General features: G+C 46.8%; 2 protein-coding genes across 5 annotated transcripts in view; one reads left to right on the top strand and one right to left on the bottom strand.

Moving 5' to 3' along the window:
* ZNF609 (zinc finger protein 609) overlaps window positions 1–4,543 on the top strand; it is a 208,802-nt gene extending 204,259 nt beyond the window's left edge. For all 4 annotated transcript variants that reach the window (XM_053223894.1, XM_053223893.1, XM_027067502.2 and 1 more), the window contains 2 exons: window positions 601–679; window positions 987–4,543. In XM_053223894.1, the coding sequence (XP_053079869.1) occupies window positions 601–674 (74 nt within the window). In that variant the 3' untranslated portion in view covers window positions 675–679; window positions 987–4,543. The remainder of the gene's footprint in view (window positions 1–600; window positions 680–986) is intronic.
* Window positions 16–22,877, bottom strand: OAZ2 (ornithine decarboxylase antizyme 2). Its single transcript, XM_053225083.1, is given in 6 exon segments — window positions 16–7,960; window positions 8,217–8,302; window positions 9,173–9,348; window positions 10,599–10,679; window positions 10,681–10,756; window positions 22,858–22,877. Coding segments are annotated over 6 exon segments (570 nt in total). The 3' UTR covers window positions 16–7,829.
* Window positions 22,878–24,695: the final 1,818 nt, after the last annotated feature.

Here is a 24,695-nt window from a genome sequence, read left to right as displayed (position 1 = left end):
GCCTCCTTCCCCTACTTTTCTTTTTTTTTTTTTTTTAAGTAGTCGCTACACCCAACATGGGACTTGAACTCACAACCTGAAGATCAGGAGTCTCATGCTCTACTGACTAAGCCAGCCAGGTGCCACCCCACCACCACCTATCTTTTTGACTCCGTCCCAGTAGCATAGTAGCATTGCCCACAGCACAGGACCCCCAGCAAGAATCCTTTTTTTTTTTTTTGTCTCTTGTTGAGCTTCTAATCTGCCCAGGATCTTAGCCTTCTTCAGACAGTCATTAAAGCATATGACAGATATTTCTTCCCTTGGAGCTTAGGGACTCTCAAACTACTCTAGAAAATTGGCTTTGATATTCAGAAGAATAAGGACCAGGTGTTCCCACAGCCAGAGAGAAGCAGCTGAAAAATAGAGCTTTACTATACTATCCGCAGCCACTCTCTCTGGCCAAGTATCAGATTTTATTCTGTCAGCACCCCAAAACTCAGTGGAGCCAGGAATTTAAGGAGAAACTCCTCCCAATACCCTCCCATCTAATAAAGAGAAAGTGTTTAATCAGAGAGTTCTCGGAGAGTTACACTAAACATGCCGTCCTCTCTCACTCAGGGCTTTCTTCTACAGCCATTGTTGCCAGCCAGCAAGGCTCCACTCCCTCACTCTACCCACCCCCACGGAGGTGAGAATGGTAAGTCACTTTTTAACTGGGGACAAACACCTAGAACAGGGATAGTTGATAGGTATCACAGAATCCCTGTGGAGCCTAAGTGAGGGAAAGCCATGTGGGGTCAGTGGTCTGGAAATGGTGGACCGCCGGCCAGGCCTCTTGTACAAGCCTCCCATTAAGCCATGTGCGTCTGAGGAGCGCTGTGGAACACAGGTGTCCCTTGGGGCCAGGAGTGGCCTCCCTGCAGTTCGTTTTCTCGGAGCGCCACCTTGTGGTTGTTACACCAAAAGGCTGAGTGCCTGGTTATCTGTCCATGTTTCCCTTGCAGAACACCAAGTGCCCGGATAAAGTCAGCTTCACGGGCCCGGACTGGCTCGCCCAAGGAGGTGCTGGAGGTGCCATTTAGACATCAGTTAAATGGTGTTGATCATCCTGTTTGCCGTTCCCACCATGACCGAAGGCAGACCCTTGGCTATCTCACCTCCACCAGATCCCTGGACTCCCCAACCCTCCCTCTTCCTCAGGAGCTGGAGAGCTGGTACTTAGCAAAAATATTTATTCTCTTGGCCACAGTTGAGACTGTTGTGGCCTCTGTGGAGATGAAGGCACGGGGAGCAACCAGGGGAACATGGCCTCAGCCCAGAGAAGTAACTGCTCCATTCCCCAAGCCCCTGGTCAGCTGCCAGAGCAGTGCCAGCCCCCACCCCCAGGGAGGGACTCACAAGTACTGGGTAAGGTCTGAAGACAGCACAGCAGCCATACCCCTGTCACTGTCATTACCACAATCACCAGATCCTGCATCTCCCCAGCAGTTTGGGCCCTGGGAACTGGCAGCATGTGGAGGAATTAGAATCTCAGGAAAGAAATTGGGGGCTGTTTTCTCTGTACTTGTGAAAACAAAGTCTTCACCCATGAAGACTTCTCCCCTCTCATGTGAGCACATATAAATGCTCAGAGCCTAGCCTGGAAAGGAAGACCAAGGCATTTGCCTCACCATGGCCCTGGGATACCTGTCAGGCAGAGGGCTGAGGTCCCAACACCAGCACAGGGCTCCCTGGGGATACTTGGGAGTGAGCTGGAGCATGAATGGAGTCTGTGAAAAAGAACCTGCATCCCCACTAAGTCCTGCTGCTTCTAAGCCCCCAACTCCTTGCCCTTTTCTCTCTCTCCTCCTTACCCCTTGGTGCCTTTCCCAGGGGGATCCCCATGCTGATCTCTCCTTCTCTTTTCCACTGCTTGGCTCTTAAGACTCAGGCAGGTAAAATAGTATTCCCCCCAGCATGGGGAGCTTTGGAGTCTGCCAGGTCACCTTCGGGCAAGGCCCAGGAGGGAGGCCCTAGGAGCACCCAGCAGTTCTTAGAGGTGTCCTGTCCATTCAGCCATCTGAGTATCCTCCTCATTTAGGGCCACAAATATATACAGCCCAGTTCCTCTGTATACAAGTACATGATTTTATATAGCTCAATCTATAACCCCAAGTGTGCCAATATCAGCTGTGTTTCTTTGTTAACACACGTTTTTGTTTTAGGGGCCACTGGCCATGGAAAGTTACGGGTTCCTTAGACCCTGAGATAACACATCCAAGCCATTACTCCTCAGAGCCAGAGTGTACTCAGTGGAGCTGTGCTATGAGGCAGCAGACATTTCTCTGCTCTCCTTAGAAATGCAGTCTACCAGCCCAGCTTTATGCTCTTTGCCCTGGGAAAGTGACCATGATTTGGTAGCTTTATTGGAGTCACTTCTTCCCCAAGGTATGAGGAGCTTTAGCTCTTATTTTGCTTTTGAGGTTATCATCCCTTTGTGCTCCTTGGCTATCTTTCCTTGACCTTCTGGATTGAGAAAGACTGACATACACCAGCCTAAGGCTAGAGAAGGGTATTTGTGACCAGAGTGCCAAAGTGACCATTTAAGAGCAAGGACTTGGCTCGGACTCCATTTGGGGCATGGGGGTGGAAGACAATAAGCACAATGCCCAGCAGAGGCTGCTTTCCAAGAGCCCTGGCTTAGGGTCGTTTGCCCAAGAGGAGCCCCTTTCACCTATAGACCTCTCCTCTAGGCTTTCATGTCAGTTGTTTTTGTTCAAGTTGGGTTGAATCCTTCCCAAAACCCACTGTTTTAGACCACTTTGCAGGCCCCCAGGCAGCCTCCCTTTTCCCCATCATTCCCTCTGCCTCCTGCTAAACCCAGAGGGCAGGGCTCTGGGCAGTGACTTCCCTTTCATCCTTGGAAGTAGTTGGTTTGGACACCTTCACCCCACCTAACCTGAGTCACCCCCACCAAGAGGATGACTCTGAATTTCAGCCTGATTGTACCCTCCCAGACTCCTATGGGGTGGAGCCAAGGGCCCATCTCTGTTCCTGTTTGTTTTTAAATATTGTTATGTGTTTTGTAACTGTGGCGCTGGCTTACAGCGTGCTCTGTACATATTGTAAAGAAACCGTTGGAGTAATTTTCGTTCCCATTGGGCAGGCCTGGCCCCACATTCCTGCCCCTTCCACTTGGTTCTGTAACACAGAGAAGAGGAACTTCTGTATTAGCAGGGCAGCCTTGGGTTCTGCAGAAGGGAATTTTTTTTTTCCTTACAAAGAAACATTTGGCTCTCTGATCCTTATATCCAAGTCTCCCTAGAAGGGTAGGAGCTGAGCTCCCAGAAGAGCAGGTGAAAGCAACAATGGCAGAATAGCACTGTCTTTTCCTGGTCCCTGCTCCTTGCCAGGTCCAGTCTTCCCTCCCTGAAATAACATGCAGCAGCTGCATCAACGAAGGAAGCAGAGATCCTTGACAAGTGCTGAGTGAAGGATCTGCTGTCCACCTCCAGCCTCTATGGAGAGGAGGCACACAGGTAGGAGTACCTGTGGCACCCATGACTTGCTCAGAGAGATGAGACACTCAGCAGGGATTCCACCCCATGAGCAAAGGCTGGAATAGCTTGCTGGGACCAAGACCACCAGACCAAAGCTCTCTATGAGCCACCTCTGCCCCTTCACAAACCTCGTTCACCGGGGCTCCACACAGAGGACCTACAGGGAGGGAGCCTCATCCCCAGTTAGGACAGCCAGGGCTGGGAGAGCTGCTCTTTAGGGTTCACATCTGCTTCCTCACTTAAGGTGTGCCGGTTTCCGTCATCCCCCTTCCCTGCCTGTACATGTATGTGTACATGTACAAAGTTCCCTTCTCTTACCTCATTCCCTCCACACGTCTCCAGGTCAAATGACCACAGGCAGAATGGTTAAGAAGGCACCCCAGGAAATGAAATGGTGATTCTTGAATATTCTCTCCGGGCTCCAAGGGGAGGGTGAGAGGATGTGGTTTTGGGGTGGGAGGGTGAGACTGTAGAAGGGCTAGAGTTACTGTACACGGGCTTTGAGGTCACCCTTGTTGCTCATTATGCTGTGTACCCTGTTACCATCCCAATGTCTACTCTCCTGCCCCTGTGATTTAACTGGGCAGCTAGTTGGCCCCATAATTCTGGGCCTTTGTCATTTGTTTTACTACTAGGGCATCCCAGGAAGCTCTCTGATGATCCTCTGCCATGGGCCCCTCCTGGGATCAAGCCCCTCCCAGGCCCCGCCCCCAGCCCCTCTTGCCCCAGCCCACCCGCTTGCCTTGGTGCTCAGCCCCCCATTGGGAGCAGGTTGGGGCGAGCTGGAGGCCCGGGCTGGAGGGGCAGTGTTGCTGTTCATAGCTTTTGTTCCATTGGCGTTGCTCTGTTGGATTTAATTTCAGTCTTCCTGATTCTTCCCTTCTGTAAAGTGTACATTACCAAGTTCCTTGTTTTTTATATATATATATATATAAATATATATATATACAAACTGTACTCTTTTTGCCTTTGTACATTCAGGCAAGAAGAGAAAATAAATCTTTTTAAGAGACAATCACAAATCTGTGAGGGCTGCTGGTTATTTCTCTTGGAGTTTGCTGCTGAGCTGCCTCCTCCTCCTTCCCTGCTTTTCTGTTTTCCCTCAGCTTTCCTGATCTTCCTGGTCCTGCTCCATATGCATCCTCAGCTCCACCTTCCCTGGCTGATGGCAAACTGTTGAATCCAGTGTCCAGACTACCTGCCCTTGAGCCCTTTCTTGCCCAGTGGTGTTTTCCAGCTTGGCCACTGGCTTATCCAGGGCTTTATCCTGTGCCCTGGCCTCTCCTGTCTTCCCCCTTAGACCCCATTCACCAAAGTGGCTTTGGACCCCTCAAGTACCCTGAGGTCTATCCCCCCGGAGGCCCTGGCTTTGGACACTCACTGTAAAACTATGCAGCTGGGAGCTCTCTAAGAGTTTGCACTACTTGAACTCCCTGGGAGTTAGAACGGACGGTTTTTAGGAATGAGAGAGAAACTGTCCCCTAACATTCCCACCCCCTCCCCAATTCCAGCTTCCAGAGTGCTCTGATCCAGAGCCCAGAGAATCATTCCTGGCTGGAGGACTCCTATGGCTACCCCATCAGAACAAGGGCTAAGGATTTATGAGTCCAGAGCATTTGATCAGAATTTCAGAGGGTGGTATATTCTCAAACACAGCCCAACCAAACCATTGTTCTGCCTCTTGAATTTTCTCCTTTTCCTCTGATCTCCTGCTCCCCTTTTTTTCCCCTTTCTCTCTACTTCCTTTTCTTAATTGGCTTTGGAATTGAAGTATATTTTTAAATTATTTGTTGTATTTATTGAATAAAGTTTTTAATGTCCCTGTTCTTAAATTTAGACTTAGTTTGCCTTTCACATATCCTCCCTATCCCATTCCATCACCCCTCAAAATATTAACACCTTCTAAGTTACTTTTTTGATTGGAGTGCAGCTTTTGGGTACCATATTTCTTTCCTGCCAGGGGTCCTATCTAGCAAAATTTCTTTTTCCAAAAGGAAAGCTTACCTGAGGGCCTGGGTTTCCAATTCAACGCTTCTAACTGTAGCTGTATTGAAGGGGGTCCATCAGCAGATGGCAGCAGAACCTCCAATGTGTTTGTTTCCTATCAGTTTGAAGGACTGCGTTTGATCTTGGTTCTTTATTCCTGTCTTGTAGATTCCCCAAGTCTGAGTTCAACATAATCCTAAACTGCCTACATTAACTTGGCCAATGTCCGCATTCATGCAGACCTCTGCTGTAGGTATCTCACAGCAGTGACCGTTTTTCATTCGCTGCCTCTAGGGATTATATCCATGGAGGACAGATTTAAGTCCTTCCCATTTCCGTTGAATATCCAGCCCCAGACCTTCCCCTAATACTGTAGAAGATGGAGGTATTGCGCTCATTTTTATGAATATCAGGTGGAGTCCAAAGTTAGTAACTTGGCCAGTGTGAAAACACAAGTGCCACACAGAACACTGTGAAAATGGGCCAAAGACTCAGAAAAACTAAGGACAGCCACAGCTCAACAGCAGATAGTTCCAAAGCTATAGGAAGAAAAACCTGTCCATCACTTGGGAAAACAGAAGCAAAAGAGAAAAAAATGATAGTAAGCGCTTGAAAAATTCAAGGGACACCTGGCTAGCTCAATCGGTACAGCATGTGACCCTTGATCTAAGGGTTCTGAATTCGAGCTCCCCACGTGTAGCCTACTTTCAAAGGGGGGTGGGGGGGAATCTAGCTCCCTACAGTGCCACTGAGAGCTTACTCATCCAGCTGGTGGTGCAAGGGGAATGGCAGCCACACCTTTCTAGGGAAGGTATGTGCTGCTTCCTTCAAACACCTCCAGAAATGGGAATGTCAGGCATCTCCATGCAAAAGCCGAAACCCAGTTTCAGGACCCAGCCTCCTACACAAAAGGAAAACACTAAGAACAACCTGGATCCTGGGTATAGACTCTATTCTGGATGAAGCAGATGTGTACATACCTCTCTAGGGGGGTACTGGCAGTTTGTCCCAGGCGCCTAGCAACTGTGTTTTGCAGTATATTGGTGGCCCCAGAAGCCTCAGCTGGTTTATCTGTCCTGATGCACTGCAGCGCTTTTCCTGAGAAGCATGTATCACACCCCTGCTACGTTAGGCTCTAGACTCAAAAGAGTAATGGTAGAAAGCTGGTCCTGGTACAGGAATGAAAAACAGACCAACCACAACTTTAAATCAGTTTATTGACACAGTAACACAACACACTTGCCTCCCTGACACCCCCACCCCCCTCACCCAATCTAGATCTCTCCCCCCTTCCTCCCCCCTTAGGATGAGCTGTTCAGTGAAAACAGAAAAGGGCAGGCCACTTCTACACCCCCAATCCCACCCCTAAGCCCTATGGGGCAGGGTCTCAGGCACTACTCAGAACCTGTTGAGAAGAGGGGCAGTCAGCACTGTTCGGCCAGGCAGAGGCATCCAGTCCCTAAGAGCAGATTCCCACACAACCCCCAGGCCCTGAGTTGCTTATTCCTCTTCCTCTCTGCTCTTTGTGACCCTAAGAAAGAGACACCTTGGGTCCTGGGCCTACAGCCAGGAGCAAGAACTCCTGGCTATGATTTGCAAATTGGGAGTTTGGCTAGTGTTTTAAGGCCCAGGCACCCCAAAGAAAGCCCTGGTGGTGGGAGTGAACTTCAATGCCCCTATTTGAAATGCACTGATAACATTAAACAGATTAAGCCAGCTTAACCAAATGCCAGAACAACACTAAGCTGTAAAGAAGGAGGGGGTGAGACCTGGTTTCTCCAGGCCAGACACAAATGCACACAGAGGAGCCCAGGTAGAGTGTCGAAAAACTCAAGGACACAGCCCAGGGGCTGAAAAGCCTATATTCAGGAGTCCTGGGTTGACAGGAAGCAAGGAAAGAAAATACACAGTCTTAAAAACCAAAAAAGAAAGCCCAACAACAGCAGGGGAACCTGAGCCTGACAGTGCCGTCCACCAGCCCCCCAAGCCTTGCCCCTGGATCCAGACAGTCCCTCCCCGTCTAGGCAATGTCCTCCCCTAGGCTAGATAGAGCACATCACACAGCGCAGTTTAAAAAGCTTCTAATGCCAGTTCATAAACATCTTCATTTACTATTGGTGATTACATGTGAATAATAGGTTTATACTGTTCTTTATGGAAAACAATTTCAACAAGTCAACTCGGAGAACACAATAGGCAACCCTCACCCTGAGCCCCTCAGCGTCCTTCCCTAGACAGCAAGGAGCCCCCTCCTCTGTCCCAGGGCTGCCTAACTTCCCCTCTCCCCCCACTGTGGCTCTTGGGCAAAGCATCCTCTGACCATTAGTCCTCATCGGACAAGTTCTGGTCCAGGGGGTAAACCATGAACATCACATCTGGCCGAGAGGGAACACAGGGATGGCCTGGACGCACAATCTCAAAGCCCAAGAAGCTGAAGGTCTTCAGGAGTGGAGCTGTAGGAGAGTGTAAAAAGGATTCTGATAAACCAAGAGTAGGTTCAAATCAAAGGAAAACAAGAAACAAAGCTACAATAAAGAAGTACTAGACCTTTACTTATATAGACCCTTCAAAAGCACTCCCATCCCTATGATTTCCCAGGGTTTATAAGGCAAACTCAAAAGCCCTACTTCACGCAGTAAGAAGCCCCTTTTCCCCTCACTAGTTGCCCGCTGTCTGGGCAGTAGGTCTCAGGCTGTTTGGACTCCTCACCTCTGTCTTCCCGGCCCTTCCTGAAGCAGATGAAGACGTAGTTCACTTTCATCTTCTCTTCAGCAAACTCTAGCAGTGCTAACAATCTGCCAGAAGCAAAGAAAACAACTCAGGCCCACTACCACCTCTCTAGACTTTCCACCCTCCACACTCAAAAAAAGGCTTCTCTGAGGCTCACAGCCAGTATTATAAATAAGGAACCTCCAGGGAGAAGTTTCTTATTTCGAGAGCTGGAGTTCAGAAAAAAATAAGCCACAATCCCAAAGAAAAAAGTTACTGAATTATCTCTTACTGGAGTAAGGATTCTTCATCTGAAATTAACAGTGTTAACCAACTTCACTAACGCAGTTCACAAGACAGTAGGGGGTCGAGCAAGACAGCCTGGTTTTTCAGGGGTCTTCTAAAGTCGCCAAGTTTGATGACCACCTGCTACTGAGATGGACTCTGGGTCCTAACACTGCCTAAAAGGATTTCCTCAAGAGACAGGGGCCATCAAGAGAACTCTATCTTCAAAATAAAAAAAATTAAAAAAAAAAAAAAAAAAAAACCTACACCAAAAAAAAAAAAGAACTCTACAAGACTGTTTCTTACACACCTGACTGCCTTGGAGGGCCTGGCCTTGCCCAATCTAATGAAATCCCACTGTATCTCAGAGCTTCCTGGCCTTTTGAACTGCATCACTGTATGGTGGCTCAAGGGGGATTTAATGTCTACTGAGAAGAGCAAACCAAGGGGTGATTAAATGACAGGGATTTGGTTAATGTGATAATGATTCCCTTTAACTATAACCTATGGCAGGCCTGTTTTACTGGCTAAAAATAACTTGTACAAAATGTTATCTGCTTGGGAAACCTAGAGCTAGGGAAGAAGGCAGACTCCCTAATTCATCTGTTATCCCCAATAAGCACATGCCTTTCTCTGGAATGGGCCCTCCTTCCCCTCCCCCAGCTCCTTACCCTTCTTTGCTCCCATCAGCTAATAATCCATCTGGGATTTCTACAAACAGGCTCTGGCTGGACAGGACTGCATCCCAGGAAGAGACTTTCACCTCAGTGACCTCATACTGGAAGTGGACAATGTGAGGTTTTCCATCGTTCACAGGGAGGTCCTGGGTCACAGTGAGCTTCTCGTCCTGGGAGGAGATCAGATCAGAGGACCAGATCACTACCGCTCTGGCCACATTATAGGCCCCCTAACCTTGGTGGGTCCTGGGAGTCTTCTTGGGCCAATCTCAGGGTAGCATGGGATAAACAGCACTGAAAATATAGTGCTGCATGCTGGCTAAATAGAGCCATCCATCACTAATCAGGCACAAAGACAAGTTGATGGCAGCAAAAAGCCAGCACAATGGGAAAGGAAATATTTACCAAATGTCCAGGAGATGCCAAGTTCTGTGCAAGGTGCTTTCCCATTTTTCAATCACCACCTCAAGTATGTGAAGTAGTTACTAATATCCCCATTTAAAATCTGACACACTGGGGCCCAGAACAATTAAGCAACTGACCCAAGCTAGTAAATGGCAGAGTTGAGACTCAAACCAAGTCTCCCTGATTCTAAGCCCATGTGTGTCCCCCACCCCAACGTCATGCTCTTTCTTCCCCTTCTCTCTCTGAAAGAGCAACATTAGCAACGAATGAAAATATATGTGAGGGTCTGGCTGGGGCCCAGCTCAACCAAAGCCTGCTTCCAGGTAGACTGCAGGGTCAATGTTGTCTCCCCTGGGCAGTCTCAAGAGACCAGAACTCAGCCACCCTGCGACCTTTCAATGCCAATCTTAGGGAGAAGCTAAACTTCTGGGCCTCAACCACAGGAGATTAAAAGGCAGCAAAGGGCTGACTGCACTAGCCCAGATCATTCTCAGGCCAGACTGCCAGCAATCTCTTAAGCTCTTGGGATGTACCCTATGCTGCCAGGATGACAGATGATGGAGCTGCAAAGCCCCTTCTCATTACCCCCTGCTACACTACCTGCCCGCCCCCTATCAGGCTAGTATGGGATGGACAGCAGAATGCCTAATAGTCTCTGACAATGGGAAAACTGCTCCTCCTGGCCCTTGGTACCTCAAGAGAAACTGAGGAGTCACACCAAAAAGAGTTCTTGCACCCCTCCCATTCATTCTCCCACCCACTCAGGACCCTGAACTGGCACTGAAGCGCTGACCACCAAGCTGAGAAGATGGCAGTGTTTGCTGGTGCACATATCCTCCCCTCCTAGTACTCCCCAAAAGCCACACGGCAGCCTCCACTGAAAAAGTTCTTCCCGATCCCCTACTGGCCTGGCTTAAGGGAAGACCAAAGGGCCTCAATTACTGCCCTTAAGCAGCAGCTCAGTGGTATCCGAGAGGGCTCTACTCCAAGCCTTCCAGCCCAGAGTCCTCCTTACCTTATATATTAGAGCTGAGAGAGAAGGATCCCTGCCGCCCCCTCGCCCACCGGGGATCTTCGACAGTGGGTGAGGGGCATCAGGAGCACCACAGAGGCCCCGGAACAATGTGCCTGCAGCACTGGAGCTGGGGACAGTTACTCAAAGGCAAAATACTACTGCAAGAGACAGAGAAGGTAAGACCGTAAACACCAAGACTTGAAGACTCATCTCAACATCCCCTCCAACCCCTACCCGGTTCTCCCTAAACAAGCACTACACCACTGCCCCCATCCTTTTGGCTTTAGCTTCCAGATGTAGTCTGCCCTCTTAAAGCACACCCATCCTCGTGTAGAAAGCAGGGGGAATCCCAGAAGTGCTAAGGGAGTCAGTTGGACATATCTGACCAGAGGAGCACCTGTTAAACATCAAACAAATCTCTGTGGCACTGACAAACCTTGAGAGGAACCAGATCCTGGCTTGCCTTCAAGGCCTAGAACCCTGTACCCCCACCAGTCCCTTTCCTTACCCTAACAGTGTCTCAACAACCTATGTGACAGAATCTCAAAACCTATACAGTCACTTCTGGCTGGAGAGGCATATAGGCCTCAAGATACCACATGGATGGGGTACCATGTCCTTGAGGACCCAAGGCCACTTTTCCTCCCCAATCTAAACAAAAGAACTGAACAAGAAGACAATGACCCAAATCTCTCCACGGTCAAGAACTGAATTAAATCCAGGGATCTGACTTCCAGAGAAGAGGTACACTGTAGTACAGAGTATTATGTTCTGAGCTTGTCCCTGGTATGCCACCAAATGTTGGGCTTCCTTGCCCTTTGCTAGACTCTAACCAGGGCATGGGTGTTTAGATTATACTGACACGACTGGTATGGACACTCAGGTACATGTGTATCAAGGATGGGGTGTTGCTAGAAGGTAGATTTGCTGGGAACTAAGTAAGAAAGCCAATAATCAGATGGATCAGAGAGGGTGAAAGGCTCCTCAAGGAGCTCCCTGTGATCTCCAGGTGTGTACTCTTACTGCCACCATGATTTTCAGGTGGACCCTACAGGGCTCCAGATCTGCTCCACTGCCTTCTCTGAATCCAATTTAGTAGTTTCTTAAGCTGAGATGTAGCTCACTTCACAGGACAGCGGCAAGTGAAGCAAAGAAGCAGACTGCGTGTACACAACTCAGCAATAGGTCTGTCCCTTGGCCCCAACACCCCAGGCAGCAGGCAGCTGGAATGCAATGGATAACATATAGGAGGACACTGCAGTGGGTGCTGGAGCCAGCTCACAGGACTGTGCCCATCTCTTCCCAACTGTGTGTTTAATGAGGTCATGCTGGTAGCTTGAATGGCTCTGGGGGAAGTATTTACACCACAAAAATCATCAAATGCTAGAAGTCAAGGCTCCCCCCCTCCCACCCCCGCCAAAAGGCGGCTGCAAAATAATGCAAGGCCCCATTCTTCACACTATTTGCTTTATACGGCATGCCAGATTTGAGTTCTTCACTTGGGCTCAGAGTGACAGAACTGAACTCACACCTAACACGGCAATGGTACAATAACGCAAAGGGCATCCAGCTAAGATCCTCAGTACTAAGAGACAGCTGAGACAGGAAGTCCAAACCCTTCACTGCTCTAGCTCAGCTCCCCTTTCTCTCCAAGGATTTCAACCAGGGGCCTGAAATTACACTTAGAAATTTCATTGGAAGATGGGAGTTCCCAGGGCAATGTCAGTGGGCCCGGAGCAGCATCAACACCGGAGGTAAAAAAAACACATGCACCATTTCCTGCCTCCTCTGGAAAACCTCAGGCCATCCTCATCTCCCCTACTCTTAGCCTCAGTAACAGAGGAAGCAGAAGAAGCATGACTGAGGATTATGCTCTTTCCAATGAGGGACTTATTTTCTACTGAGGACAAAGAACGATTATAATGCCCCCATTCCAATGTGTTAAGGGATAGAATAATAGAGTATCCAGACCACAAAAAATTATGACGGGGGGGGGGGGGGCTTTCCCAAGCAAAGGTACACACACAGACACCACCACCACCCCCCCACAGTAAGTTCTGTTCCCATTCCCTAGGGACCACTTCAGGCCTCTGTTGAGGTTCCTGCAGGAGCACCAGGAAGGCTGGGCCACTGAAAGCCACCAGGAAAGCTGGCTTGCCTGTAGGTCAGTAGAGCTACCTAAGAACTGGGCAGACCTCTCCTCTGGGATAGAAAGATGAGATGTAGCCTTTTATACCAGAACTGCATGGGTTCACAAAACCAGATCACCAAAGCCCTTGCACTTCTAGAATTTTGGTGCCAATTTCTCAAGCTCAGACTTCTACTTCCAGAGAAATTATTCTTCCCCGGTCTTTAGATGAGAGAGCTACATTCAACCCTTGATGGGCATTCCAACCATCATCTTGATTATGAGCTAATTTTTACTTGCAAATGTCATAAGCAATGGGGCCAACCCAATGAAATGATCAGAATAAGGTGGATTATTTTTTCTAGATCCAGAATCCCCTTGTCTTCTTCCTAGAAATAATCCCTAGAGCCTGCCCTATGTCCAGCACTAACCTATGTGCTCACTCCTCTTAAAGTAAATGCAAGAAGTCTATTCCAAGGTGACAAATCATTTACTTCTCCCACTCTTACACAAGGCTCCTGGAAACTCCTCCTCCTACCCCACAAAGTCTGCATGAGAAAGCAAGTGTCTGTGAGTGAGGGTGGACGGGTGTTTCCGGTCCCCATCCTGAGATCCACTTCCAGTTCCCTACCAGAAACAGCTACAGTTTAGGATAAACCTAGGAGACTGGAGATCACAGTCAACAACCCTCTTCATTGTCCATCATAATGGATCTGCTTTTAGTTATTTGCTGTGAATGGCAAATTGCTTCTCTTTCAAAAAACCTGATTGCCATTTCTGAAGTGAAAAGAACAGGAAGATGGGTATATACATGGTGGTTAAAGAAATTAAGGGGCATGAACAGCAATCAGGCAAGAGAAAGAAATACAAGGCACTCGGTCACTATTTGTAGATGACATGCTACTCTCTACAGAAAACCTCAACACCTTCACCAATAAACTATTAGAATAAATGAATTTAGTAAGGTTGCAGGATACAAAATCAATTCAATTTATATAAATCTGTTGCATTTATATATACTAATAACTACCAGAAGGAGAAATTAAGAAAACCATCCCATGTACAATTGCAGGAAAAAAAAAAAAATAGAGGGGTGCCTGGGTGGCTCAGTTGGTTAAGCATCCAACTTCAGCTCAGGCCATGATCTCACGGCTCATGAGTTCGAGCCCCATGTCAGGCTCTGTGCTGACAGCTGGGAGCCTGGAGCCTGCTTCAGATTCTGTGACTCCCTCTCTCTGGCCCTCCCCCACTCGTGCTCTCTCTCAAAACTAAACATTTAAAAAAACAGAATATCTAGGATTAAATTTAATGAAAGAAATAAAAGACCCATACTTTGAAAACTGTAAGACACTGATGAAACTGAAGATGATACAAACAAATGCAAAGATATACCATGACATGAACTGGAAGAATATTGTTAAAATGTTCCTACTACCCAAATCTAAAGACTCGGTGCAATCCCTATCAAAACACCAATGGCATTTTCCTCAGAACTAGAACAAATAATCATAAAGTTTGTATGGTACCACAAAAGAGCCTGAATAGCCAAAGCATTCTGGAGAGAAAAGCAAAGCTGAACGTATCATACTCTCAGATTTCAAAGTATATTACAAAGTTACAGTAATCAAAACAGTATGGTATTGGCACAAAAACAGACATATAGGTCAAACAGGATAGGGAGACCAGAAACAAACCCATACACATATGGTCAGTTAATCTGCAACAATGAAGGCAAAAATATACATTGGGGAAAATACAGTCTCTTCAATAAATGGTGTTGGGAAAACTGCACAGCTACATGCAAAAGAATAAAACTGGGCCACTTTCTCACAAAACGAAACTCAAAATGGATTAAAGACTTAACATGTAAGACCTGAAACCATAAAACACCTAGAAAACATAGCAGTAAGCTCTTCATCAGTCTTAGCACTATTTTTTGGGATCTGTCTCCTCAGGCAAGGACAACAAAGGCAAAAAATAAACAAGTGAGACTACACAGAACTAAAAAGCTTGCAAGGGAAACTAACAAAACGAAAAGGCAACCTACTGAATGGAAGAAAATATTTACAAATGATATATCCACTAAGGGGTTAACATCCAAAATATATAAAGTACTCATACAGGGCTGCCAGGGGTGTCTGGCTGGCTCAGTCAGTGGAGCATACAACTCTTGACCTCGAGATTTTGAGTGTGAGCCTCACAATGGCTGCAGAGATTACTTTAAGAAAAGTAAAACCTTAAAAACAAAAACAACTCATACAATTCAGTATCAAAAATAATCCAATTTAAAAATGGGCAAAGGGGGAGGGGTGTGGCAAAAAAAAAAAAAAAAGGGCAGAGGAAGGGTGCCTGGCTGGCTTAGTCGGTTAAGTGTCTGACTCACTCCCAGTTCAGGTCTTGATCTCAGGGTCATTAGTTCAAGCTCCTCGCAGAGACTACTTAAAAAATGGGCAGAGGTGGGGCGTCCGACTTCGGTTCAGGTCATGATCTCACGGTTCATGAGTTCAAGCCCCGCGTCGGGCTCTGTGCTGACAGCTCAGAGCCTGGAGCCTGTTTCAGATTCTGTGTCTCCCTCTCTCTCTCTCTGACCCTCCCCCGTTCATGCTCTGTCTCTCTCTGTCTCAAAAATAAATAAACGTTTAAAAAAAAAAAATTTTTTTTTTTTAAATGGGCAGAGGATCTGAATAGACATTGTTCCAAAGGCAACATACAGATGGCCAAGAGGCACATGAAAAGATGCCCAACATCACTAATCATCAGGGAAATGCAAATCAAAACCACAATGATACAATCATCTCATACCAGTTAGAATGGCTAATATCAAAAAGACAAGAAATAACAAGTGTTGGTGAGGAAGTGGAGAAAAAGGAACCTTTGTGCACTACTGGTGGGAATGACACTGGTGCAGCCACTGTGGAAAACAGTACAGAGGTTCCTCAAAAAATTAAAAATAGATCTACCATGTAATCCAGCAATTTCACTTCTAGGTATTTATCTGAAGAAAATGAAAACACTAACTCAAAAAGATAATGCACCCTTATGTTCATCACAGCATTATTTACAACAGCCAAGATACAGAAGCCACTTAAATGCCCATCAATATATGAATGGATAAAGCTGTGATATATATATACATAATGGTATACTACTCAGCCATAAAAAAGAATGAAATTTTGCCATTTGTGAGAACGTGGATGGGCCTAGAGGGCATTATGCTAAATGAAAGAAGTCAGACAAAGACAAATATGATTTCAATTATATGTGGAATCTAAAGGAACACCACAAATGAACAAACAAAACAGAAATAGACTTATAGACACAGAGAACTGATGGTTGCCAGAGGATGAAATTGATGAAGAGGATTAAGAGGTATAATCCTCCAGTTAAAAAATAAATTAAGATATGGGGCTATGATGTACAACATAGGGAATATAGTCAATAATATTGTAACAACTTTGTACATGACACATGGCACCATTTTGAAACATATATAAAAACTGAATCACTATGCTGTATGCCTAAAAACTAATAACAATATAGTATGTCAGTTATTCTTTAATTAAAAAAAAAAAAAGAACAGGGGCACCTGGCTGGCTCAGTCGGTAGAGCATGCAACTCCTAATCTTAAGGTCGTGAGTTCAAACCCCACACTGGGTGTAAAGAATACTTAAAAAATTAATTAATTAATTTAAAAAAGAACAGCCTTCTGTTCTTGTATTGGCTTTAATGTTCGAAATGGTATTGTGGCAAAATATGCCACCAATCTCAACAGAGAACAGTGAATCTTTTAAGAACTTAAGTACAGTGAAAGTGGCTTCTAAACACAGGTCCTTCTGTCACAAGATCCAAACCAAGTTAGGTTTCATATTCAGTTCAGTTGTGTTTCTACTGGTTCCAATGCCCAGCTTTTTCCATTTCTTCCTCACATCTTGCTCACTCCATTGGGGGGAAGGCATGATTTAATCTTTAACACCAAAAAGAGGATTTAAAAAGTCAGTCTTAGGGGCACCTGGGTGGCTCAGTCAGTTAAGCATCCAACTCTTGATTTCGGTTCAGGTCATGATCTCATGGTTCATGAGATCGAGCCCCTTATCAGGCTCCATGTTGAAGGTGTGAAGCCTGCTTGGGATTCTCTCTCTCCCTCTCTCTCTGCCCCTAACCCACTCACGACTGTGAGCTCTCTCTCAAAATAAATAAACATTAAAAAATAAAAATAAAAAGCAGCAGCTCAGTCTAGAGCCTGATCAGGCTTGATCAGCAAGATCAGGCTCATTAAGAACAATCAAATATATCAGCCTGAACCCGAACATCCACTTGGTCTGGTCTTGCTTTTGGAGAAGAAACAAATATACCATGCTAGAAATGAGGATGTCAAGTATCCAAGTCAATTCAGAAGAAAGATGGGAGATCAGAGCCTATCTGTTAGTGTCTTTATTTTCTCAGTTATCAGACATGCCCTTGGAAACACTCCTCAGGATACATATGAGTGCTACGACAGATCACATCCTGCTGCCTCTAATTTAAAGCATTCTGTGAAACCGTTGCCTGAAATGTCTAATTTCATACACTGACTAGAGACAGGCACTGCACGTAGCAGATGTATTCCTGGGGAGTGTTGCTGGTAAATCAAATTTTTATAATTCAAATCCTATTTTTAAATCTCTAGGGTGCTTACTATTTAAAGGAAGGAACTTTAAATCTCTTAATAGAGTAAAGAATCTATTAAAGAATCACTTCCAGTTGATTCTTTGTCAGTTTTGATTTTTATATTTAGTTTGCTCAAAGCAGTGGATAGCCTGCTATGTAGAGATTTAATATAAAAGTAATTCTGTGGCTAACTTCCATTCAGCTACATCTAACAAATATGTGAATTCATATTCTCCTTGATATACTTTTGATCATGTTTCACTTGAATCAGTGGCCTGAGCTTGCTTAGGTCTGCACCCTTTCTCTCTGGTTTCCATTACCTATCGGAAGGGGTGTTAGATGGCCTTGGTATTACCTATTTTGTTGTATCAAGTGAAAAGACATAAAAACCACATTCCCAAGCATTCTAAATACATTCCCCTCTCTCAACCTCTTCTGATCCATTCTTGTCTCAGGCCCTACCTCATAGAACACTCTCTAGGCTCAGACTTCTCTCACACAGGCTGCTTTTACTGAGACTAGGAAGGTCTCTGATGACTAATCCCTACGCAAAGAGGAACCAATCCAGGGCTGCCATCACATTTAGCCAAGAAGAAATAGGAAGAAAGGTGGGAGGTGATGGCCACCTCCAGTCTAGTGGGACCTTAGAGGCTGATTTCCAGCTGCCAATTCCCTTCCATATGAGAAAGGAACCCTGGGCAGATGCCAGGCATAAGTCATTTCACTAGGGCTGTTCTATGTGCCAAAGGGAGTCTACTTGCTAAGCACAATTATAAAGAAAATGACATCACCACTCTGAATCACAGACTGAAAGCAAAACTGGGTTTTGGTTGATTCTCCATAAGAAACACACTTACAATGGCAGCAGAATATCCGCCTCTGAGGTTTGCTTATAACACAACTGATACTGGTACATCTTTTGCCAAAGGTAGGCATAACCACATACGCCAGAGGTGGATGGATAGCTAGGTACTCATGCATTAAAATTAAACCTTAATTTTACATTTTAAGTACCTTGATCCAATTTTTTTTTTTAATGTTTATTTTTGAGAGGGAGAGAGAGACACAGAGTGTGAGCAGCAGAGGGGCAGAGAGAGGGAGACACAGAATCCGGAGCAGGCTCCAGGCTCTGAGCTGTCAGCACAGAGCCCAACGTGGGGCTCGAACTCACCAACCATGAGATCATGACCTGAGCCGAACACCAACTGAGCCATCCAGGTGTCCACCTTGATCTAGTTTGGATAGTGAACTCATCACCCAGTTCCAGACTCTCTTCCCAGGACAGAATTACTTCATTGTTTACATGGTATCAAAGGCCTAGGAAATTTTCCTAGGGTTTCTCTTATGCAAAGCATTTTATTCTGCTGCTAACAGGAAACTATCTGTTTGGTTCACTTCAAGTAACAAAATTCTTGCTCACCTCCTTGGCTATTTCTGGTCTATAGCTTTCAGTTAGGCTTTACAGCCTTACGAGTCATAGAGCCAACTTGAATCAACACTGCATACTGTTTCAAAAAGGGATGAATTACTTTTTTTTTTCTAGAAATGCACATATATAACATCCTCTAACCCACTCCGCAGTCCCCCTTTTTATATTTCTGAGCAGCTCTGAGGTTAAATTTGGATTTCTTGGCAGTATGAGGAATTACTATTATTAGTCCACACTGCTTTCTGAAGCATACCTCCAATTCGGGGGGATTCCCAACTATACTAGGAGTCTCTCTGGCTCTCTCTGTGGAAATGACCTTGAAGGTACATGGTAGGAAAACTTGCTCTCCTTACTATCCCATACCCAAAAAGCCATAGTGCCAATAAATAAGGAATAAGCAAAACCATATTCTTTGGGGGAAGAGAAAGAAATTCCATCACTCAGGGAACCATTCTGTGAAGATACCCAGGGTAGCTCTGATGTGCTCTCATGCCCTGTCCACCTCCAAGAGAAAACACCTGTAGAACCAAATGCTTCTCAAAGCCCATCAAACCAAGATTGTTTATAATATAGATATAAGGCCCAGGCAAGCACTTCTCCACATACACAGGTGCTAAGCAGGCCCTAGACAGAGACTGTCTTTTTGCCCCCACCAATCCAGGGGAGAGAAAGGCCATGAAGCTGGATTTCCTTGGATTTAAACCTCATGTTCAAAAACCTTAATAAAAGTGCTTGTTCCTGTGTCTTCTTCCCTCCGCCACCATCAGGAATTTTGACATTCTGGAGGTACTAATCAGAACAAAACTGAAAAGGAAGAGCTTTGTTTCCAAAACATACTGCCGGTTCCTCTGCAACTATTTCTTCCAGGAAACCAAGCCTCCACCTCTTGAGTATTTCACTAGAGCCAGGGAAGCTAGAAAGCCCATCCCCCACCCAATGAGAGCTCAACTCCTAGCCAGCTCCCCCTCCCCTCTGCGGATACAAACACCAAGCACACAGACTGGGAAGAACATCCGGCTCTTATCGGGATCCCTAGTTAGGGCCTACCAGAATCCCTTTAGAAAGTTACAGGCAGGCCACAGAAGGCTGGGAAACATGTTATGGAAATAGGATTGCCATAACTCAAAGAAACCAGACACCCTGCACACACCACACCACACCACCCCACCCCCAGGCCAAAGTGGAGGAGCCTGATCCCAGGCCTTGCTCCTGCCCAGGACTTGGCAGGCCAGCTGGCTCCTCCCTCCACCTGCCTTTCATACAGCCAAGCCCCTCAAATTACCAACACATTAAGGGCCTTGGAGACAAGCAAGCCTGTTTTGCCACTTAGGAAGCTGGAAGGAATCTTGAGTTAAGCGAACCCAACCCCCTCTTTTTATATGGAAGCACACTAGCCAAGCCAGATCTAGAACTCAGGTCTTGCAACCTCACAGTCAACCAAGGCCCTTATGTATTGGTTCCAAGTGCCCAACTCTCAAGGCTCAGCCTGCAAAGGACTTGGCACCAGACCAGCTCAGTCCAGAGGACTCCAGAGACTGCCTGCTGAGACCACACCACCCTCCAAATCCCACTGTGGAGACAAAAACATAAAAACAGAAAAGAAAACCCATCTCTTATACCCTTTTAGCAGACTTCCCTGTAGGTTTCTTTGCTTCCCTCCACCCCTGCACGTCATCCAGCCCTCTCTCATACCTGCTGTCTTATCCTCATCACACACGGCTTTCTTTATCACAAGCAATACCTTCTGCATCCACCTCCACCTCCTCAGCTCCAGAGGGGCTGGGTAGAGAAGATGGAATAAAAGCGGGAATGCAAAGGGACATGGACGTGGATAGCCTCCGAAAAAGAAAACAGAATGGGACTGTAAAGAAGCCTTGAGAGGTGGGGGTAATGGGTCAAATACAACCATAACAAACCAGGAAATGAGGGGTGGATTTTCTTTCTGCATGTTGGGAAGAAACAGAGGTGTGGGGGCTAGGTAAGAGTCTGAGAATGAAAATGTCTAATGCCTGAGAACTGAGTAACTCAAGGTAGGAGAGTTTAAGAGGCTGTTGTGGGTATCTTGGGAATTTCTGGATAGTACCTGAGAAAGAAAAACTAAGAAACCCCTGAAGGAGACAAGGCCCTTTTCAGTAGAGAAAGAGCTGACATTCACTAAAGAAATATGATGGGAAAGGTCTTGAGGGGGAGGGGGCGGAGGCAGTGTTTCTTAACCCTGGCTGCACATTACAAAGAATTAACCTAGGGAGCTTTAAAAATACATACAAATAACCAAGCCCCACCCTAGGCCTTACACCAGATCTTTGAAGGTGGGGTCCAGGTGACTGATTTTTTCAAATGAGCAGCCAGTGTTGAGAAACATGGAGATACAAGAAAAGCTAAAAACACAGCTGGAATATTTAAGGATGGTGCTGCTGAAGGACTGGGAAAAGGCAAGTTAGAGACCAGCTTAGGGAGAAGGGAGCCCAAGTTTGGGAGGACCCCTGAATGGTAGGTAGAGCCCTATGGGAAGAAAAGCAATAAGGAAGGATAAGTTTGTAAAAAGAACTATAGTCTAGCTCTGGAGACACCACCGCACAATTTAAGGAGGATATACAGGGAACAGACCTGCTTGCAAACCAATGAGGCCCAAGTATGGGGCAGAGGCCATAAGGCCAATTCTGGGGACAAAGGGTCTGGTGTGGAGAACTAAATGAGCTTCAGCCTCATTTCGGAAAGGACAGCAACAAGTCTAGGGGGTAAAATGAGGAAGACAATGAGACCCAAATTGTAAATAGAAGGCATTCTGATGTATAAAAAAACAACAAGGGTTAAAAATTGTGGGGAAACAGGATTATGGAGCAGTTTCAAAGAGTGTGGGGGCAGAAATACAGAGTATATTTGAAGAAGAGATGGATGACAAGGGCTGCCTTGGGAAAAAGAGAAGTAGAGAGAGGAAAGCTGAGTGATAAATTCTGCCTAGCTTGGGCAGGGGCAAGTATGTATGAGGCAAGTTCAGAAAACCACTGGTGCTGTTTCAGAAGGACGTGCAGCCTTTCTCTCCAATTAATGGGAGAAGACTGGGATCAGATTTTGAGGGAAGAAACTTGCAAAGGCCCAGTATCCAGAGTATGGGGCCTGATTTGCAGGCATTGGAGGTACAGAGAAAGAAAGGAGGCCTTCAATAGAAACAGGGTGGGCTGAGTTCTGTGATCTAATGATGGGATTCAATTAAGAAGGGAAGAATAAGAGTTAAATGAGTTCCAGCTGAGATCAAGTGTTTAGAGGATAGGAGAGTTTAGAAGAGTGTTGGGGGAACCCCACTAGGGGAAAAGGACGGCAAACACAAGTCCAAAGTGTTTGAAAAATAAAAGGAAGAAGGTTGGGAGCCAGGGATAAACGAGCTAACTGGGAAAGGGGTGTCGAGGGAGGAAGAATGGGAAAAGATAAAGCAGGAGTTAAGGGACCAGAGGGACAGTGGGGCATCACTGTAAAAACTATTAGGCCTGAGAAAAGCGGGGGAGGGGAAGGGGTAATGAGTCCAGTTGAGAGCTGAAGGTTGGAGCCTAACTGGGGGAGGGGCGGCAGTGATAAGACAGGGGTTTGGAGGATGCAGTTTCAAGGAAAGAGAGTCAAAGCCAAGGGTTAAGTAACTAAAGAGGGAGGAAGATAGATTTGGGGAAATGGGAAACAATTTGGGGAATGTGGATGAGGGAGAAAGCCCGGTTTGGGGAATGGGGCACCGTCCGACAGGACTTAAAGGAAATGGGGACTGGATTCGAAGGTTGAGTCCTGGTTTGCGTGGGGGTTGGGGGTGGGGGCTTTGCGGGAGAAGGAGGCCCGGATGAGGGGGATGGGCCAGGCTGGAGGGAAGGGGCTAAAGGGCGGAAGGAGGCCCCGTTGCGGGTTTGGGGCTTGGACTGGGGTGGCTGAAGTAGGGAAAGGACCCAGTGGGGGGGGGGGGGGGGGGTGGGCAGGACCCCGCTGTGGGAGCGGGAACCGGCCGGGGATGGGGGGAGGCCCTCTGAGGCAGATGCGGGGAGGATGGGGGCGGGGAGCCTGGGCCGGGCCGTTACCTGTCCTGGGTGTTTATCATCCTCGGCGACTCTGCTCAGGGTGAGAGGAGGCGGCGCAGGGTATGGGTAGGTGGATGAGAGGGTGGGTGTGGGGTCGCGCGCGCGGGGCCGATCTCTGCGGGCTAAGTCCCTGTCAGGCCGCGGGCCCAGAGCCCTCCTCCTGCCTCAGCGAGCGCCTGCCTCCAACTGACCCTCCCCGGCCGCCGCCGACGCCGCCGCAACCGCCCCGCCCCCGGTGCCTCATCTGCATAGCCCCACCCCAGCGCCGCACGGTGTCCTGGGAAACTGGGGCTCACAACAAAGGGCAAAGCCCGGCCCCGCCTCCGCGCAGGCGCACCAGGGCGTGAGGAGGGTCTGGATGCGGACCCTCCTCTGCGGGCGGCTATGGCCGTGGCGGTGGCCTTAAGTTGCGCAGCAGGAAGGGTGCGTCGTATTTCAAGTAGAGTTTTCTGAGCATTGGCCCGACCTAGTCCTCGTCCCTAGGCCTTGTTTGCATGGGGCCGAGCAGAGGTGTGTCATTTGTAGGCCCTAGGAGGATATTTTATTATACAAAACAAAATCAGAAATCTAAGAGTAGTACACATATATTTGCGCCATTCCCAGACTAAGCCCAGGTTCAAAGATCTCAGTTACCTCAGTTCACAATGCAGATCAATAATCTCAGCTGCCAGTTGAGATCAACAATCTCTGCATCTGAAAGACACCTCAGGTCAATGGTTAAGGTCTAACAGTGGCTGGTGGTCATCTGAAGCCAAATCTCTGTGGGTCAGGATCACAGTCACCTGACAGCAGTGATGGAAGACACTATCACTAACTCGTTCACTTGAGATCACAATCATGCAAGGTTCACAGTCACCTCCATTCACTGTCCCTGCTGGTCCTTATCACAGGTCAGTGACAACAGGTCACAAACACTGGGGCACAGACCCCTCAGATGACAGTCACTGCAGGCCACAGACACAAGTACTTCAACACAATCTGTTCATAGTCAATCCAGACTCTGGAGGTCACAAGAGAGGTCACATTATCTTAGGTCATGGTGGGGTGATATTACCTCAAAGCCCCTTCATTGATTTATTCAACAAATAATTATTGAGCAGCTACTTACTATGTGCTCCAGGCATGTGCTAGAGTCCAGCGCTACTCAATGGTCAATTAGGCAAAGTTCTTGCCTCACATGTCACAATCTAGTCAGAAAGAGAGACGCAGGCCATCAAAATATGAAGTAAGTAAGTGCTCAATCTGAGACCACAGAGAAAATATGGAATTATGGATGGCTTCACCAAAAGGGTTGTCAAAATCACTCCAAATCAGAGTTCACTATAGTCCCAAATCACAAATGTCCCACATTAGAATCATCTCAGGACACTGCTACTTTCCTTCACAAACGCCATGTTTTCGGTTCTTAGATGATGGGGATACAGGGATGGAAGAAAGGTTGGAGCTACCAAACAAAGGTTTTTCCAGCAAAAATCAAAGCAGTAAATGATACTAGAACTTCCCAGATTATGACTACAGTCTCCCACAATCTGGTTCACTTTAGATCCTCTTCCTTGTCCCCTCGGCTATCCCTACCACCACTTCCAAGTTCAGGTGTGGAATATTCTTATGTCAGTATATAGCAGAACTGAACAATTAAATCCAGCCCTGATCTATTCCATCTTGTGGTCCCAGAGACCTGGAACTCAAAGGGAACTGGGATGTCTCATTTCTGCCAGCACATCCCTGAACAAGTAACATTTTGACCTGAAGGATAGTTTTTGACCAATCAGCAAATATTGAGAACTCACTACATCAATAATAGGGACTATTTATTGAACATCACGCTAAGGCACTAA

Source organism: Acinonyx jubatus, chromosome B3, assembly GCF_027475565.1.
Source record: "Acinonyx jubatus isolate Ajub_Pintada_27869175 chromosome B3, VMU_Ajub_asm_v1.0, whole genome shotgun sequence".
Lineage (NCBI taxonomy): Eukaryota > Metazoa > Chordata > Mammalia > Carnivora > Felidae > Acinonyx > Acinonyx jubatus.
Note: the sequence above shows the minus strand (reverse complement) of the source record. Positions and strands in the feature narration are given on the sequence as shown.